Genomic DNA, 20974 nt, shown 5'->3' with positions numbered 1-20974 from the left:
TTATTTGACTCTATATTACTAAACTGGTTTGACTATTTTACTGGTGTACCAAGTCATGCCAGATTAGTAGGAGAAAATAGTTTATTCACTGTCTTCTATGTCCTTCTTCTTCTAGATTTTACCTCTAAACAAAGGAGAGATTAGGGCTGAAAATTCAGGAAGAGAAGACATTTATTATATTTTTATGAGACTGGGTTACAAGAAATACAGAACCAAAAGGAATCATTTTTCTTTATGGTAATTGACAGTTCTAGAAAATGAGGATTTCCTGGCCTTCACAGTTCCCATTCATATGTCTACCTTTATTTTTTTTAAGATTTTTATTAAACAATATAGCTAACATACAATATTACATTAGTTTCAGGTGTGCACCATAGTTATTCAACATTTATGTACCTAAAGCAGTGATCACCATGATAAGTCCAGCAACCGTATGATATATGTCTACCTTTCTAGTAAACTGGATGTTTGTTTATACACGATTGCAAGCAATCTCATTAAAATTAGTTTCCATTTATAAATTGGATTTGCCCAGCTGTGTGGATGCTAATAGCTTTGGTGCACAATAAATGCATTCACATCAGGTTTTGTTGCATGGTTTTGCTACTCCCTGGAAAGTCGCCTTGAACTGTTTCAGCATTATCTTTTAACAGAATTAAACAGTGGAAAAAGCACTGAATTAGAAATCAGAAGGCACACATCCTAGCTGTGGGATCTTGGGAGAGTCACACTGTTTCTCTAGCTTCAAAATGAGGATAATTATACCAACCCTGCTACTTTGTAAGCTCATTATAATAATAAAAGCAAATAATGTATTGTAAAGTACTTTGAAAACTCTAAACTGTTCTGCATTCTTTTAACCACTATACCATTATTGTTGTTGGCACTTTTCTAGCGTCATTCACAAGCTCAGTGATTATGTCAGCTGATCATCCAGGCCTGACATTTTCCCTGCGCCTAATAAGGAGTGAACCAACCTATAACCAGCCAGTCCAGCAATGGAGCTTTGTGTCTGACTTTGCAGTGAGTGACTAAGCCTCTTACTTAATTTTCCTCTTCTGTTGCCTCTGCTTGCACCTCGGATTTTTAAATGCCCTCTCTTCTCCTTGAAGGTACGTGACTACTCAGGGACCTACACTGTAAAACTGCTGCCATGCACCACTCCATCACATCAGGAGTACCGCCTGCCAGTCACTTGCAACCCCAGAGAGCCTGTCACCTTTGACCTTGACATCCGATTCCAACAGGTGTGTCTCATAAAATTATTTTCCCATTAGAATCCCACTTTGTTATTTGTTTGGTTTATTTTTATCAGTTAAAAAAAATTTGCACAATGACTTTTTAATTCTCACATGCTGAGAAAAAAGGAAGTCAGACAGGAAGGAAGATAGGGAGGAAGGAAGGACAGAATTGCCCTTTATCTGTTGTTGGTTCAGTATATAAAATCCATAGTTTAAGAATATACAAGGGTTATTTTCTTTCCTGTGTGACCTTGTCTCTTCCTGGAGTTTGCTGTCTTGGAGATTTGAGAATTTTCCCCAGTGTTCTTCTGCACTTCTTCATCCTTCCTGTTCTTGATCTTTAAGAAAAATAAATATCCTGTAGTTCATGCCACCTCAAAGTACCTAATTGTCATGCATTAAAAGGAATGTGATGGTACTTTTTGTCTAAGAACTTATACTAAATGTTGGCCTTCCACTGATCACATTTATAAGCCCCTACATACACCAATACACTAATCAACATTAGCTCAAGCAATGCTATTTAGTCCCATTCAAAAATGATTTAACCTCACCAGTTTTGTCTTCTCAAGAAGGACAAAGCCAATGTTACAGTTCCCTAAGGTGGTTTGACTGGACATGAAAATCGCAGTACAGTGTTCAGTAGTCTGCATGTCTGGGTACATTAAGTGTGTATATTTGTGAATAATGTGTCTGTGCACCATCAGAGCAATCACTAACACAAAAAAGGAATTTTACACTTGATTTTAGGTCAGTGATCCAGTGGCAGCTGAGTTTAGCCTGAACACCCAAATGTACCTACTCTCCAAGAAGAGTCTCTGGTTGTCTGATGGCTCCATGGGATTTGGGCATGAGAGTGATGTTGCTTTTGCAGAAGGTATCACTTTAAAAATCAGAGACCTGCTCTGTATGTTTTACATTGTATCTGTTATGCTGTGCTTTATTGGGATTGTGTTTGAGGGGAAAATATTACAACCTCTTGTATTGTTTTGAGAATATAACTGGGCCTTTATCACTGTGGTAGGGGTGGAGGGAGTCACTGAAATTGGATATATGTTGCTGGATGGTTTTATTTCTGGAGAAGTTAATCTCTATTTCCCTAACCTAACTGATTTGTGAAACAAGTCTGTATTATTTTCTTGAATGTATTTTCAAGTTTCACAGACTCAAACACTGCAGTTGCATGAGACTGTAAATGCCTCATGGACAAGCAATGTGCCTTTCTTATCCAGTGGTGTATTCCCAGAACCTCTCCAACTATCTAACACATATGGTAGGAATTCAACAATGGCTGTGAAATAGATGCTTAAAGACCAAGGTGTTTCCTTAAAACCTCCTTCACAATCAACTGAAGCCAATTCAGCTTTTTATTGATGTTTTCTTTTTTAGTGTTATTCTATAATGTATTAGTCTGTATCTTGGCAACTAATTTATTTATGTAAACTGGATTTTAACCACAATGGGATACTATGGATGTGAAGTTATAGGCCAAGATTTAAGGTTATTTCCACTACTGGATGAGCATGGGAGGGTCACTACATCTTCAGTCACTTGTGGTCAGTCTGCAAAGTAGTCGTATCTGAGGCCTGGGAGTGAACCAGATCTTGAAGCCAACACTAAAAGGTCTTCAACATTTCATTAGAAAGAGAAGGAAATTCTTTCTAGTGTCATGATTGTCACAAATTGTTTGCAGTGTCATATAGAGATGCTATATCACATAACAGAAATAACACTTCTGCATCTGTGTTTCAGGTGATGTAATTTATGGTCGTGTCATGGTAGATCCTGTCCAGAATCTAGGTAATTCCTTTTACTGCAGCATTGAGAAGGTGTTTCTTTGCACTGGAGCTGATGGCTATGTTCCCAAGTACAGTCCAGCAAATGCAGAATATGGCTGCTTAGCTGATTCTACTTCACTCTTATATAGATTTAAAATTGTGGTAAGTGTAGACGTCTGGTCAATATGGTGGGGTAAACGTTGTGTTCTCCTCCTCCCACGACTGCATCAAAATTAAAAGTAAATTATAGAACAACCACCCTTGGAAACCACCTGGAGACTAGCTTAACAGAACTCCTATAACTAAGGACATAAAGAGAAAGCCACACTGAGACTGGTAGGAGGGGTGGAAACATGAAACAAGCTGGTCCCACACCCACATGTGGTGGTTAAGAATTGGGAGGGATATCTTATCTGTAGAAATCCCCCATGAAGAATAAGGAGTCCCAGTCCTACACTGGGCTCACCAGCCTGGAGCACCAGTGACAAGAAGAGGATTCCCCACAACATTTGGCTGTGAAAATCAGCAGGGATTTCATCTAGGTGAGACGGAGGGTTGCTGTAGACCCAGATATCCCCTCAAAGGGCCCTAGCAAAGACTCACTTATTCACAAACACTCACCCTAAGCTCCATTGAAGGGACAGCAGATTGAAAAGCACCAGGGACATAGGGGAAGAAACTAAATTATCTGGCTTCTTTAGGGCAAGGGCTGGAGAGGCAGCACTTTCTAAGACTTAAGTGTTGGCAGGCACCATCGTTCCTTTGTTGAGCCCTCTCCCCACATAACCAGCAGGTGCAGTGTGTGGGGGGGTGCCAAATCTGAGTCTCCAACAACCTGGCTAACACAGCTTGCCCCACCCTCCTGCTTCCCTGAGATGCCACCCCACCCAACTCATGCACCCATTCCAAACCTCTTTCAGCAGCTATTTAAGACAAATGGTTGGCCTTGACCCAAGCTACAGACACCCATAAAATCTATCAAAGATGCACAAACCCCAAAAAAGCAACAGTTGGCCTGGGCTTGCCATGTACCTCTTGATAAGCAGCCTCAAGTCCAGTATTAGGGGCAGCCAGCCGTGGTTCACAGCATACCCTCTCCTACGTAGCACAAACCCCAGCACAGGAAACAACCAACTACAGATCACTTTGTACAGTTTATAGCTTCTACCAGGTGGCCCCTGGCTGGGCAGAGAAAACAGCAGAAGTTGTCCTGCACTAGAGCTCATGCAAAGAGGCCCCAGAACCAACACACTCAGAGACCAGACCAGCTTCAGACCATACCAGAGTACCACCCAATTAGCTACACAAATGATACACCCAAAGGGTGGATTTGGAAAGCACCAGAGCCCTGCTAGGCTGAATCCAGCATATAGAGTAAGCTCCTGCTTGTCCAATGTCATCATGGCCAATCCTCATAGCCAGTCAACCTGTGAGTCAATCCCAGTCCCTGATGTTTCATCAGCAATCAAACTCAATTACAACAGGAGAACATACACAATCCACACAAGAGAGACTCCTGGAACACCCAGCTCGGGTGACTAGGCAGCCTGTGCGACCAAGTCCTACAGGATGCCTACTACATGAGGCCACTCTACCAAGAATGGAAGCTATGGCAGATCTCCCTAATATATAGAAACAAACACAGGAAGGAAAGCCACCAAAGTGAGACAAGGAAACATGTCCCAAATGAAAGGAAAGGGAAAAACTCCAGAAAAAGAACTAAACAAAATGGAAACAAGCAAGCTAACAGATACAGAGTTCAAAGCCCTCGTTATAGGAATGCTCAATGAACTTAGGGGAAGAGTAGATGAACTCAGTGAGATCTTACACACAGAAAGAGAAACCATTAAAAAAAAGAGTCAGAATTAAAGATCATAATAGCTGACAGGAAGACTACATTAGGGGGAATGAATAGTATATTCGATGAAGCAGAGGATCCAATCAGCAAGTAGGAAGACAGGGTAGCAGGAAACACTCAGAACAGCAAACGGAAAAAAAAAGAAAAGTAAAAATAGTGTAGGGACCTCTGGGACAACATGAAGCATTCCAATATTCACACTAGAGGTAGCAGAAGGAGAAAAGAGAGAGCAAGGGATTGAAAATCTATTTGAAGAAATAATGACAGAAAATTTCCCTAACCCATTGAAGGAAATAGACATACAAGTCCAGGAAATGCAGAGACAACCAAACAAGATAAATGCCCAAAAAGGCCCACACCAAGACACATAATTAAAATGCCACTGGTTAAAGACAAAGTGAGAATCTTAAAAGCAGCAAGAGAAAAGCAGTTAGTTACCTACCAGGGAGATCCTATAAGACTGTCAGCTGATTTCTCAACAGAAACTTTGCAGGCCACAAGGGATTGGCATAAAATATTCAATGTGATAAAAAGCAAGGACCTACAACCAAGATTACTTTACCCAGCAAGGCTATCACTTAGAATGGAAGGACAGATAAATAGCTTTTCAGACAAGAAAAAAAACTAAAGGAGTTCATGATCACCAAATCAGTATTACAAGAAATGTCAAATGGGGGACGGCCAGTTAGCTCAGTTGGTTAGAGTGCAGTGCTCTTAACAATAAAGTTGCCAGTTTGATCCCCACATGGGCCACTGTGGGCTGTGCTTCCACAACTATATTGGAACAACTATTTAACTTGGAGCTGATGTGTCCTAGGAAAACACACTTCAAATAAATAAAAGTTTTTTAAAAAAATGCCAAAGAGATGGAGAAGAAGAGGGAGTGGGAAGGGGAGGAGAGAAAGGAGGAGAAGAAAAAAAGATTTAAAATGTCAGTAATAATATGGCAATAACTATATACCCAACAACAATTACGTTAAATACAAATGATTAAATCAAAAGACATAAGGTGGCTGAATGAATGAGAAAACACAACCCATACACAACCGGACATGTGCTGCCTTCAAGAGGCCCACTTCAGATTGAAAGACACACACCAGACTGAAAGTAAATGGATGGAAAAAAGATATTTCATGCAAATGGAAATGAAAGGATGTTGGGTAGCAATACTTATATCAAACAAAATAGACTTTAAAACAAAGTCTATAACAAGAGACAAAGAAGGACCCAGCAATTACTTCTGGGTAGTTATCTGAAAAAATCCAAAACACTAACTCAAAAAGACATATGCATCCCTATGCCCATTGCAGCATTATTTACAATAGCCAAGATATGAAAGCAACCTAAGTGTCCATCTATAGACAGATGGATAAAGACATGGTACATTTATACAATGGAACATTACTCAGCCATAACAAAGAATGAAATCTTACCATTTGTGACAACATGGATGGACCTAGAGGTATTAAGCTAAGTGTATAAATCATACAGAGAAAGACAAATGCCATATGATTTCACTTATATGTGGAATGTATTAATAAAAAACAAAATAAATGAATAAACAAAACAGAAACAGACTCATAGATACATAGCACAAACTGATGGTTGCCAGATGGGAGGAGGTATTGAGGGGCTGGGTGAAAAAAGTGAAGGAAGTACAAATTGACAGTTACAAAATAGTCACAAGAGAGGTAGAATACAGCATAGAGAATATAGTCAATAATATTGTAATAACTGTGTATGGTGTTGGGTGGGGTACCAGACTTATCAGCAGGGACCCTTCGTAAGTTATATAAATATCTAACCATTATGCTGTACACCTGAAACTAATGTCAATTGTAATTGAAAATTGAAAAAAAATTTTAACTATCTAAGTGCTTTGACCCAAACAATAAAGTAAATCCATTTTCAAAGTTAAGCATTTTTGTCTTATATTTTAATACAATAACATCTTTTTAAATGAAACTAAATGGTGACACTTTATGGTTTTGTACTTGCACAAAACTAATAGGAAAATATTCTGCACTTGCAAAAGTAATCCTCATTTCCCTTATTGCTTAAAGGACAAAGCTCAGCCAGAGACACAAGCCACCAGTTTTGGAAATGTCCTATTTAATGCCAAACTGGCAGTGGATGACCCTGAAGCTATTCTCTTAGTGAATCAGCCTGGATCCGATGGATTTAAAGTCGACTCCACACCGCTCTTTCAGGTGGGCCAATGAACACAATAGCTATGCAACCACATGCAAGTTACTTAACTTTTGACTGCCTCAAATGTCTCATTTGTAAATGGCAGTTATAGTATTATTGTATACAGTTCATGTGAATATTGAATAATTCATGTAAACCACACCCAACAATACTGGGTACATGGTGAGCAATCCATAAACTCTACCTATTATTATTTTTATTAATGTGTTATTATTATTTTAAGTGAATGCATAATTAAGAACCTTATTCAGCCCAGAATAGAAATCTAAGTCAGATGGTTGGGAAAACTGCTTTTCTTATTCAAAATTTCCTTCCTGTTGACTTTTCATGATCATCTTTAGTAGAGTGACCTTGTGCAAACTGGTTGACTCAGAAAAACAATTGTGCATGGTACATAAATCTGCATTCTCCAAGACTTTATAAACCAAGATAGAAAATCCTAGCCTAGGGATAGACAGGAGGAAGAGACACAGGTGACCATAACCACACTGATCACACAAATGAGACAATTTCAGAGATGTGTTTACATTGTGAATCCTTGGGGAAGCAAGTATACCTTTTAGGAGATTTCCTGAAATTCTCCAGACAGAATGGGCTGAAGAATGTGTTATCCTTATTCCACCTAAAGAGTGAATCTTAATGAGGCACATTTGTTATTCTGAATCTTTCTAAACAAGTAGGTGAAGTATGATATTTTTTTGTTCTGTTTTACTGTTAACTCTCAAAGCATTGGCTTTAAAGAGCCATCAGAAAATCCCTTCTTTTCACAGGCCCTGGAAAAGCAGAAAACTTTTCTATGGCCTTATATGTAAATATGCAGCAAGACATACTGGAAGAGTCCTGAGGTTTAGAAGGTCTGAGTTCTAGTCCTGCCTCTGCCACTAACTAATTGAGTGACATTGGGCAAGTTACTTAACTGCTATGTATTCTTATTTAGTAAAGTTTTAAATGAATAAGTTAGACTGAGATCTAAAGTTCTTTACATTTCTGACATTCTATACGTCATAGATTATCAAATATTTACCAGCACATGCTCCCTTAAAAGTTGCACAAAATACTTTAGAATTCTTTATACAAAGCCTTGCACATACTACACATGCAAAAATATTAAGTGTATTAATTCTTCAAACTAAAATATTAAGTGTATTAATTCTGCAGAGTAAATTAAATTGGCATTTATTATCTGTGCCATCAATTTCTTTTGCAAATAGTCACGAATTAGGTTGATATAGTTATCATTTTCTAATGAACAGAGTTTTGTTTTCTAGGTCGCTTTGGGCCGAGAATGGTACATACACACAATCTACACAGTAAGATCAAAAGACAGTGCCAATGGAGGCATTGGCAAAAGAAGTGTGGAGTACCAGTACCACTCTGTAGTGAGTCCAGGGAAGCCCCAGGCAACTGCCAAGAGCAGGAAGAAGAGGGAAATCAAAAGCACACCCCCGCTGGTGTGGGAAATCGGAGCTGAAAACAACCGGGGAACAAATATCCAGCACATTTCCCTGGACCGCACCCACAAGAAGCAGATCCCCAAAGGGAGAGTTCCTCCTGATGGCATCCTCCCCCGGGAGCTCAACAGTCCCAGCTCTGAGGTCAGCCTGGTCGTGGTCATGGGAGGTGTTGCAGTGGGATTACTCACTCTCGGCCTCATCGCCATTGCAGCATTGATGTGCAAGAGCAAGAAGAGTGCCAGGAGGAAGGATGCCCCAAAAGGCTCAGGCAGTAGTGAGCCCATGATGCCACCGCAGAGCCACCACAGTGACAGCTCAGAGGTTTGATGACCCCAGGTGGAATTCAACTTTTTCCTCAAGTGCCTCAGACTTAAGACAATAGAAACCCAGTGACAGAAAATTGGGGACTTCTGTGATGAAGCTGCTCGGAGGACCTGACTGTACTTTGATTTGAATTCTGTCTGCTCTTTCATACACCCAAGGACAAAGTCAGATCGCAGACCACATCTTTCCTCTTGCCCAGAGGCAGCAGCAATGTGTTCACAGGTACACAAAGCCACAGATGGACGGAGAGGAATGGACTTCTCGTTTTAGGCATTTTCTCTACACAGCCGAGATGAACCTTTTCAAAGGTGCTAACAGACTCTCTCAGAAGTTTCAGAGGAGTCTTCCGTTGCTATGTTAGTATGAACCTTGAAGGTGCAATTATCACAGTTTCTTTGTTGTATAACAGTTTATTACTAGAAAGGTTTTAATTGGTAGTCTGCAAGAATGATAAACACTTTGTTTATTATAACAAATTTTCTAATAGGTGAAGACAGCATAGAGTTAACGACCAGGGGTAGCTCAACCCACAGATCACCTTTTCTACTACTTGGAAGGAAGTTGAAAGAAAGATAGAGGGAAAGTAACTCACTAATTTGGATGGTAATTGTTTCTCATCCTCCTCAGACCCTCCTTGTTTAGTTTGCTTATTTAATTTTAAATTAAACCAAAGAATATGTTAAGTCTGGAAGCGACTATTGAAGAGAGACTGTTCAGTTTTGGTATAAAGTGAAAAACAGTAGAGTTCTTGCATGATAATATACCTTACTGGTGCTCAATATTTGTGGGAAATTAGAGGGTTGGTGACATTTTGATGACAAAGAAATGCCATAGAGTTAGATTCGCATTTCACAAGACAATGTTCTCTAAGAACTGAGCCTAGATGTTTGCAGTATTGAACCCATAAATGATAATGAGAACATCATTATGTGGAGGAAGAGAGTGATATTTATTAATATAATATGTTTAACCAAAGTGCTTCTTATACATACTTTATTGAATAGAAGAACATTTTAACAGATGATACATGAGGTTAAACCCTCAGAGTAGCATAGTCACACAACCATGTCCAGAACTTCAATTGGCTATAGGACATTATCTTAGCTTTCTAATCAGCATCTGCACCAAACCATGGAAATCTCTGCAACTGTCATTCCAAAGATGGTCTTGGTGGTGGCCAGCATCGTCTGTCATACTCTTCTCATATCCAAGAGCAAAGCCTCATTCTTTGGCATCTCCAGTTGAGTGAACTGATGCATTGAGGTCTCTCTCAGTATCTAAAAATATAATTTGTAACACTGCTTACAGCGTTAAAAACCAAGGAACTTGATTGAATGAACTTGCCTGGCAAGCTTCCCATTGCCTTTCTGAAAAAAATTTATATATATATATATATATATATATATATATATATATATATATATATATGCTTTCACCAAATGGCAGAAATTTTAGTTGGAAAGGGAAAATGTGGCAGTTTAATCACCAATCTTTGAAAAGCTAGTAATTGTATTTACAGCAAAAATAAAGTCAGAAGGAAAAGAACCATGCCTAAAGACTAACCATGAAGTGTTGCCTGGAATCCCCTTTCATTTGCTGTCGTAACCTGGCTACACTAGACATCCTGATGGAATGGAGATTTTTAGGAGGCCAAACCTCTCTTCAGGTCATAGAGGCACATTTTATCTGGCGTCTGTGAGCAGCAACCATCTCTTGATTTGAAAAAAAAAAAAAAAAAGGAAGCTACTCTGGTGCTGGGAGAGAGGTGGAAAGTGTCCAGTACTTGCCTCTCTTATTTTGGGTAGCTCTGAACTTCACGTTCAAAGTCTTTTTAAAGAATAGAATTGACTCCAGTCTCCTTCCATTGGGGAATATACAAATATCACCTACAACTCAAGGGTCCCTCCAAGGACTTATACAAATAAAAAGTACTATATAGCCTAGGAGTTCACTTAATCAAATAAATATTAATACTTTCTTAATTATCCCCTTTTCTTTTGCTTTACTTTCTGACAGATGCTTAGCTACTTCTTTGGCTACCTCGTAACTTGTATAGGAATGAGCTGGGTTAAGCAGCTTCAAATAGTACGTGGACTTTGTACTACTTAGCATTGGGTTCAATTTATGGAGACTGTTAGAGCAAGTACTCTCAATCCACTTAATGTTACTCTAGTAGTTAAGACATGCTTCAGAGCTTGACACCCCCCCTTCCGGGGGTTTCTGTGTCCCTAAATATAGTAATCAGTGAAGCATTACTACAAGAAATCTGCTTTGAGCTTTTGTCCCAGGCTAGTTTTATACCAAATTTCATTCTGCAATAAGCTGTTCTAATGTAACTGCTATATATAAATTAGAGAGCTTAAAAAATACAGAACATGTCTATTCTTTCCAGACAAAGAAAAATCTCTCTCCCTCTCTGCCCATCTCATTCTCTCTTTCTCTCCCTTCTCTCTCTTCTTCCTTCCCTTCCTCCCCTTCAGAGAGAGAGAGAGACAGACAGAGACTGTAGGAAATAAGTAAATATATAACATTCTTAAGTATAAAGTACTTGGATTTCTGCATCATTTTCTTAACATTTACTTAATATGTGATTTAATATACATTAGTCATGAGAAGCCTTTTTAGTGGAAAAAAGTATCAGACAATATGATTTATTTTTCAATAAAACAGACCCAATATTTTGTTTTTAGAGAATTATTCTGGTACTATCAAAATACATACATAAAATAACTTCCCATAGAAAACAGGATGTAAGCAATAATAGCTTCTCAGATATTCAGTAGCTTCTGACCCTAATTATAAATCAAGGTCTTGTTGATTGCACAGTAAAACCCAAAACACAAACTAAATATTAAGCATTAGTGTCTCTCCCAGCACATGAATCATGAAGCATTAGTATGTTTTAATGCTGGTTTTATTTATGCCAGTTTATCTCCTTGCTTAACATTTACTGACTGCTCACCTAGGATTATCCACTTTGAGAGGTTACATAGAAACCAAGATACTGTCCCTGCTATTGGGCAGGTGATAATCAAATGTAGCTCTTTCTTTGGACTAAAGTGATCAAGCTTTGCATTATGTTCCCTCCTGGACCAAGAAGACACCAGGCATCCCTGTGAACCACAATTATAAAATCTCTTTAGAATACTAGCAGTGGAGTCCACCCTTTTTCACATACAAGAACTACACGTTATGGATCATTCTGATCACAGATCCAATACAAAATATTTCCACTCAGTAATTTAATGGATGTGTTCTTTGCAAACCCACATAGAGAATGTACATGGCAGTGATAATGGGTGACTCTGCATATTCTTTCCCTCATTATTCCAAGAATAGGATATAACATATCCACTCTTTCCAATCCTATAACGTCGTCAGCACCTCCTGACCTCTACCCTCTCCCAAGCATCCACAATTTTGGAACAACTAGAATCCTGCTACACTATTGCATAGTTTTTGATAAGAAAGACCAACTTGGGCTCAATATAAAGGGATTTAGTTCTGTAAACAGCAAAAGAGCTTCATCATCTTACCTATAATTCTTTTCCAGGGTACCAAGGTCAACTTTAAAACTGGAAATGGACCTGTGTAAAAATTACAGAAAGCTTTTTCTCACAAAAATCAGTGCTAAAGGTTAAAATAGTCCCAGATTGAGAAATGTTAAAGTAACAATGACAGAGAAAAATATTTAGATTTTAAAAGTGAGAAATTTGATTTCTGCTACTATTTTGAAAATACCTACTTAGTATTGACTTAGAAACCAATTTAATCCTTTAATAAAGAAAATATTTTTAAAGATGCAAATGTTTTACAAATTTGAAATTTATATAATTGTATTAATTTGGAAACAAGTGTATTATGATTCTGTGAAGCTGTCATTTTTTCTGGCCATGATATTAATAATAAAAGGATGAAAACAGGTGTCTTCACTAACCATATGGCAAATGAATGGGACTCAAACGTTTAATGAGTCCAAATTGCCATGGCTTAGAAATGTGTAATTTGGCAGGAAATTATAAATAGTACTATTCTCTCTCTCTCTCTCTTTCTCTCTTTCTCTCTCTCTCTCTCTCTCTCTCTCTCTCTCTCTCTCTCTCTCTCTCTCTCTCTCTCACACACACACACACACACACACACACGCATATGAAAATAACCAAATATCTTATTTTCTAAAAAAAGATGATCTGAAAAACATAGTTCTTCTAAGTGAAATGACTCATATGAAGATTTTCAAGAAGGTGAACAGAATGGTCATTGTGTTGACCATGATAGAACATAGTTTCATGGAATTTCTTTGACCTTAGTTCAAGGTTCATATGTTTCCTTAAGATTTTTTTCCAAGAATTGATCCCAGTAACGCATGATAATGACATAGAAATTTTCAGAAAATATTATCCATAGGTTCAAAGTGTCCCTCACTATTTCTCCTTGTTTCCACATCCTTTAATGATAAGAACAAAAGACTTTGATATTTGGGTAGTTATTTTGATTTTGATAAGAGATTTTCAAATAGAAGTGTGTGGAATTTTCCTACAGTTTTGAGTAGAAAGATTACGCAGAAACTTTTAATTAAATTTATTGTGGCTAATAGCATTATATAAGTTTCAAATATGCAATTCTGTAATACATCATCTGTATATTGTATTGTGTGGTCACCGCCCAGAACTTTTAAATGAGCAAAGAAAGCTGATTCTCTTTCTTGAACTAAAGTTGATGAAACGAAGTATACCAATGTGAGACTCACTTTTGATTTATTTTTACTGGCAGAAAAATCAGAACATTTCCTGTCTTTCAAGTGCACTTATTTCCTTGTCCCTGATATTTGTTTGCGTGTATTTTTTTAGTAATATGTTTTGCTAAAGAACAACAGCAAAAAAAAAAAAAAAAAAAAAAAAAAGCCCTGCTCTTACAATGATAACTGCCTTTGGCTTCCTTCCTTCCTAATTTACTTGTAACTTACTTCCCTCCCTTCCTGTCTCCCTCCCTCCCTTGTCTCTCTCTCTCTCTCTCTCTTCATTCTTTCTTTCTTTCTGCCTTTCTTTCTTTCCTAGTCTAGGTTTTTTTTCTTTTTCTGAGCTTTTTTTTTTTCAGTAATGCTTCTCTTTTAGTTTTGAAACCATTACCTTTTTCACTGTAATTAACATTCTCATTCGTCTGGAAGCTCTTAAGTGAGCACAGCATTTGTGCAGTATCCCTTCTTTATAAAATGTTAAGGCGTATGGATGAAGGAAAAAAGTACTTTGCAAAAGATCAAAAGCATCATTTTGAATAATGTAATGATAATCTGTGCCTTGATTTTCTCTCAGTGGAAGTTCAACATTGACATTTAAGATGTAAAAAAAAAAGGAAAATCCCTTTAAGGATTTAATTGAGTAAGAATAAAAGGTCAAAGATCACACATATGAAGTTGTTTTGGATAACTGAATACTTTGCAATGAAATAAATAACAAAACAATATTTAAAATGTTAACAGCATTGAAGTGTTTAGAATTATAATTATCAAATGCTCCTTTACTATCAGCTAGATGTTGCCTACACTGATTACATGATTACTTAAACACTCTGAATGAATTTCTACTACAGATACTTTTTTTTCCCAAAGTGTGGGTAATTCTCACATAAGAATTGTCAGTATTGTACCTTAAAAAAGAAGAAAGAAAAGAGAGAGATGTAAATTTTTAAAACCTAACATTAAAAATAAAAACATTATAATAAAAATTACTTAAAATATAGGAAAACAAGTACTGGTAAGAGTGAAAGATGAGGGCCTTTCTGTATGAGCCAAAATGAAGCACATTACAAAAACAAGTATAGAGAGCCTCACTCTATGAATTCAGGAATTCAAGTTTTTTTGCAAGATATTATTTAAGCCCATTTGTCCATAAAAGACTTTATCTGACAAGGAGTTGTGTGTTTTATAATTGTATTAAATGCCTGCTTCCTTCCCAAGTGTCCTCCAGAACATTCAGTGAATTTCTCTTTATGTAGCCACTGAGTGACATATCCTTGTGTAATGGAATTATTTGCAAAACTTAATAGCCTTTGTGATTTTCCCATGGGAATTCTTCAAACACTAACAGGGTCTAGTTTTTTTCAGATGTTTACTAGGATACTGCCTATTTGCTGGATATTGAAGTTTATCTCTGGGAACCCAATTATGCAAATAATTTGGAGCCGTTTGGTCTTATATTCATGTCTAAAAAAAAAAAAAACAGCTCTTGCTACCAGTAGTGTTTCATCACTAACTATACCTATTTTCCTTCAAAATATATTACAGGTATAATATAAATAAAGCCCGTATGAATATAAATGTTTTAAAATTGCCAAGTTATTTGGTGTATTCTGTAACTTTTATTTACACTAAATTCACAGAATTTCTGTAGTCTGCAATGAGTGTCAGTTATTTCTGTTCTGGTTCTGGAGCCTTGCACTTCTGCAGGCTTCCAGGCTGGGACATGTGCTCCCACTCCATCCTTGCTGTTGCTGGATCTTCTGATCGTGCTTCTGCTTGCTCATGAGTAGTAACAGATGAAGACAAAGCCTGTAGCCTGCCAGAGGCAATGTATATTTAGAGGAAAAAACGTTGTCCCAGGGACCGGGTGTCAAGACTCTGCTACAGTTACCAAATCCTGCCCAGGTGCACTTATCAGGAGGAATCAATCAATTTGACCATTACCAGGTGTCTTTATTGTCAAGGTAGACTTCCCACCTTTATGCAAACTTCACCAAAGTCAATAATCATTTGATTTATTATAAGGTCGGATTTTTAATATGCAGCCACCACTATTTGGTAGCAAAAGGAAATGCAAAGACAGCCTCAGAGCCACTGAAGGGTAATCCCCCCAAGAAAAACATAATGCATAAAAGAAGATAGAATGGCAGAAAAAGAACTCCTGTGTCACAACTTTTCCAGCACTTCCAAGACTAGGGGGAGATATGGCCATGTGGTAGCAGAAGGTTATCAGCAACAGAAGTGTGGAGCTCAATCTGCACCATAGAAGAAAAAGATCAACCTCATCATAGAAGAAAAAGAAAGGCTGGTGTGGTAGAAAATATCCAAGTTGTTAAAGAGAAAACCTGCCATTTAGGAAGTTGGGGGAAAGAACCAAGGAAGGGGAGATTCATGGCCCAGCCCTACCAGGATATCAACAGGAAGAGATAAGATCTCCTGTCCATAAAGCCACAGTCACCCCAGAGGCACCCAGTTTAAAGGAAAACCGCCCAAACCTGAATTAGTCAGTGTGGACCTGGCTAGCAAAAAAATCATCAGGAACATAGGCCAATCTGAGCCTACACTGTATAGGTCCCTCCCTACGCCCCGACCAAGCCAGTAAACTGCCCAAAGGAAGTTGGACAGTAATCTGAAAATCCTATTCCCAACATCCCAGAGAGCATTTCAGGATGTTAAGACCTCACACTTAGAATTTAAATGGGACTTCATGCAAAGTGGGAAAAGGTGGCAGAGAAGGTTACTGGACAGAGCAAGATTACATCCAAAGGAAGTTGGAACAGGTGAGGGATGCATGCAGGGTATTCATCAGGGGAAGAATATTTGGAGAAGGACATATGCAAAAAGAGGTCAAAATATTTTCCCAGGCCTTCCTCAGAGTTGAAACAATTCAGGACACAATGAGTCATAAACACATAGGCTGCATTAGAACACACAGTAGCTGTAGCCTGACATGGTTCCATCACTTTAATGGGACAAGACCCCCATCTCTTCCACACCACTGCCACCACTTGGCTTGAATTCTAAAGAGACCACTAGTCATGCCCAAGTGTCCTAAGAGAAGACCTCAAAGTCAGTGTCCTGAATCAAAGAAACTTTGTTTATAATTTATAGATGTGTGATTTTCTGTCGATGTGAGCCACACAGCATATGATTTCCAGGGGCACTTTGTGCACATTAAAACAGGTGTCTGCTCTGTATAGGTGAAGCAGAGAAAAGCACTCCCTGTGTGGAGATGAGGACCCCGGGCTCTTGACTTGATGCTTTTTAAATGTAGGTTTTATTATTATTCAGGTATGACAAGACCAAAAGGTCAGTAGACTGTCATCTTTGAAAAGAAAACTTATTATACTCACAGATTCCAGGACCACACTACACCATAGGAAAGCACCAGGGTCAATCAGGAGGCAGATGGAGTGAGGGGAAAATGTGGGCAAAAGGTTTTATTATGGTTTCAATGGGAAGAAACAGGCAAAGCAGAGGAAACGAGGTTAGGATTGGCCAGTTTGAATACTTTCAATGGGCTCCAGGACATAGGGCCGTCCCTAGTTGTCTGGTATCTGGTCCTGGGGTTATTAGGAAAGGTGAGTAGTGGCCCAGAGTGTGAGAGCCCGAAGGATAGGACCTCTGTGTTATTCGCTTTGCATATGAAGGCATGAATCTCTAGGAATTGGCTAGCCTTCTTTGAGTCTGTCTTAGAGGCAAAGTTAAGTGGACTCTAACAAAAGGGGCAGACTCTTTTATCTCAATTCCAGAACCAGAGCAGTAAGGACAAAGGCTTTAAAAACCAAAGTCAAAGTCAAGATAATAAAATTTTAGATTATTTCTTCCTCTCATGTAGTACTCAAGTCCCTCAGGAAAGGGTAAAAGAAGGAAAAGCAGCAATGAAGAGCCTTCTGTCCCAGCTGTGTCAGTCATCTGGGGCTCTCAGTTCAGCCATGGACAGTCCTCTAGAAGGTGTGAGCAGAGAAACAAGACTCAAGCAAGGGAGGAGCAGATGACTGGGTGGGTCTTTTCACATGTTTGAGGGGAAATCGGCAGTCAGTGAATTTTGAGCCTATGAATAAGGGAGGCTCTGTTGCCAAACTTCCTAATTAATAGGTTTTATTATAAACCAATGAATAAAAGGTCCAAATATCCAAGAGACAGTCATAAGGGATGTTCAACCAACTTTGAATTTCTACTCAAACTAACATTAATTACTAATCATATTTCCTGGAATTGTTTCTTCCACAGTCTGCTAGTGAGTTGGCTTTCTTCATTCACGTAAAGGTCAAAATAACAAAAAAAAAGGATATCATTTTTATACCCCTACTCTTGTCCCTGCCAATACATGTAGGGTCAGACAAATCATTATTAACACAGAATCAAGCACCCTGAACATAATGTGGCCTGTGCACGTCTCTCTGTAGAGGCGCCTCTTTTATATCTAAAATGACTGATAGGGATGTCATCCAATTTGTGTTCTTTTTTTGTGATAAGGAGCATTAGGGAGGGTTTTATTGTTTTGTTTTGTTTTCTCCTAAGAGAGATATGAAAAAGTTGAAAGCAAGCAAATATTATGTTGTCAGAGAAATTTCTATCTTGGTAAGTAAAAAAGAAAAAGAAAAAAAACATGGAAAAGCTGAAAATATTTCAAGTTTGTGTTCCCTTTCCTGGACTAGAATACGCATAGCCTAAGCCTTGAGTGCCATCTGTTTTTGGTGATGATTTAGCAAGTCCAATGGTTCAGAGATCAATCTGAGGTACAGCCCCACCTTTGCAAGAGTGAGGGCAAGTTTATGTTCTCCTGTAGCACTAGTAAATGGAGCACCTGAAGTTTTGTGTCGTGACCCGCATGACAAAGGTTGTGGGGAGAAAGGAGGGCGGCGCAGGGTTAGGAAAAGACAATAGCCATGAATAGAGTGCAAGTGGGGCCAAGGGGCTACAGTCTCAAGGACTGAGCCCCTAATCGGGCCTACGCATTAGCTTTTATTAGTTAGGTGGGGAAGTAAAGGAGATAAAGCTTGTCAATCTCAAGATCTGTGAATCCCACACATCATAATAGGAAACTGATTCAAGCCAATCACCCTTGCCTGCAGGCAGCAGAACTGTAAGTCTCAGGATGAATGTACTTCCCCAAGGGACAAAACCTTCATGCATATGAATAGATGGAGAGCACACCACTGAATCTCTTCCCCTGCAGGTTGTGGGAAGGAATGCAGCCACAGAGGCAGAGGCTCTCCTTAGCCGGGGGAAGGTAGGGGGCTGTGCCCACCTCTATGAACCCCGTGGGTTCTCCTGTTGGTCCCCACTCGACGGCATCTGGCTTGAGTTGTCCCCCCTCGTGGGGAATCTTACTCGTCATTGGCTGGCCAGCCATCTTTCTGGGGCCAAACAGGGAGACATAAGGTGCAAACACAAAAGGTGAAGCAAAGTCCCTGAAAGGATCCGTCTCACAGACTCTCCTTTCTTTAGGGGCAGGTACAAGGAGACAGACGGATAGGCTGCTGCATGGCAACAGTTTTATATCATATTCTCCCAGATTCCAACTTAACCCAGCATTAGTTAAATAGTCTTAACTTTTTATTGAAGGAAAGATCTATCTAGAGATATTACTATTTCCTTAAGCAACTCAAAAGGACAAACCAAATAAAAAGACACAGATTTGGTTCAATTATTTTGTGAGCTGATTTCCGAAAGAATTAATTTTATTTCTTAGGTATTTCATACATATTTGAAAGAAGGAGCAAATGGCATTATATGCCAGGTGCTCTGGCAGACCTGCAAGGCCATAGTAGCATGTCCTCAGCCACTACCCCACTGTTGCTAGCTCCAGAAGGAAGAAGAGGCCACCATAATGGGCAGGCACAAGCCCCTAACCAGAGGTAGACCAGTGCGCCCAACAGTGGTGCTAAGACCAGTGGGTGCTAAGAACAGTGGTGCTTAGACCAGTGGGTGCTAAGACTCACTTGCACCAGGCCACTGCTCACACCCACTGGGCTGCCTCACCAGGAGGACAAGGGAACAACTAGGGATCCACAGTGCACACATGCTGGGCAGCCCCTCCCACTGTAAGAGGTAATTGGAGACACTACACTGAGGCAATTGCACCCACAGGGTGGTCAGCTCAGAATGGGCTTCCACAAGCAGAAAATCAAAACAATAGGATGAGGGAGCAGCCAGTTAGGTCAGTTGGTTAGAGCACAGTGCTCTTAACAACAAGGTTGCCTGTTCGATCCCCACATGGGCCACTGTGAGCTGCACCCTCCACAATTAGATTGACTTGGAGCTGATGGGTCCTGGAAAAACATACTTAAATAAATTAAAAGTTAAAAAACAAAAAACAAGGTGAGCTGTGCACACACAGCAGAAAGCCCCACCTAGAGTAAGAAGGAGATGGCAGAGTGCCAGGACACATGCATTCTAGGAGCCCCCAGCCCAGATTAAAAGCAATCAATCCAGATTAGCAGCAGTCAATCAAAACAACGGGGAATGCTTCTTCCTCACAAGCCAGACAGCCCTGCCTGGATGTCTGTTTCTTTCCCCAGGTTAAGAAAGTTGTTATCTACACACCCAACATAGAAGCACCCAAGTGTATAAAGCAAATATTAATGGACATAAAGCCAGGTTAACAATAATACAATAAAGGTTGCAAATATTAACACCCCACTTATCACAATGGCTAGAACATCCAGACAGAAAATTAATGAGGAAATAATGGCCTCAAATGACACAATAGACCAGATTGACTTAATAGACATTTTTAGCCCATTTCATTCAAACACTGCAGATCACACATTTTCCTCAAGAGCACATGGAACATTTTCCAGGGTAGATCACATATTAGGCCACAAAACAATCCTCAATAAACTCTAGAAGATTAAAACTATATCAAACATACTTTCTGATCATAATGGCATAAAACTAGAAATCAAGTACAGGAAGAAAACTGGGGGAAAAAACACAAATTTGTGGAAATTAAGCAACATGCTACCACACAACTGATGTATCAAAGAGGAAATTAAACAGGAAATTAAAAACTACCTGAGACAATGAAAATGAAAACACAACTCTACAAAATTTATGGGCTGCGACAAAAGCAATTCTATACAGGCCTACCTCAAGAAGTAAGAAAAATCCCAAATAAAATATAGAACTTTACACCTAAAGGAACTAGAAAAAAAGCAAACAAAATCCAAAGAAGTAGAAGGAAGGAAATAATAAAGATCAGAGAGGAAATAAATAAATAAGAGGCTAGAAAAATAAACAAACAAACAAAAATATTAATGAAACAGAAAGCTAGTTATTTGAAAGGATAAATAAGACTGACAAACATCTACCAAGACTCATCAAGAAAAAAAGAGAGCCTAAATAAAACAAAATTGAAAATGAAA

At 38.8% G+C, this 20974-nt stretch overlaps 1 protein-coding gene across 1 annotated transcript in view; it reads left to right on the top strand.

Annotated features, from left to right (window-relative positions):
* Positions 1-10216, top strand: part of FREM2 (FRAS1 related extracellular matrix 2) — a 164465-nt gene extending 154249 nt beyond the window's left edge. The window contains 6 exon segments of the mRNA XM_033105058.1: positions 896-1023; positions 1113-1247; positions 1992-2118; positions 2994-3181; positions 6941-7087; positions 8357-10216. Of these exon segments, the coding sequence (XP_032960949.1) occupies positions 896-1023; positions 1113-1247; positions 1992-2118; positions 2994-3181; positions 6941-7087; positions 8357-8869 (1238 nt within the window). The 3' untranslated portion in view covers positions 8870-10216.
* The last annotated feature ends 10758 nt before the right edge of the window (positions 10217-20974 follow it).

Source organism: Rhinolophus ferrumequinum, chromosome 4, assembly GCF_004115265.2.
Source record: "Rhinolophus ferrumequinum isolate MPI-CBG mRhiFer1 chromosome 4, mRhiFer1_v1.p, whole genome shotgun sequence".
NCBI classification, from domain to species: domain Eukaryota; kingdom Metazoa; phylum Chordata; class Mammalia; order Chiroptera; family Rhinolophidae; genus Rhinolophus; species Rhinolophus ferrumequinum.
Note: the sequence above shows the minus strand (reverse complement) of the source record. Positions and strands in the feature narration are given on the sequence as shown.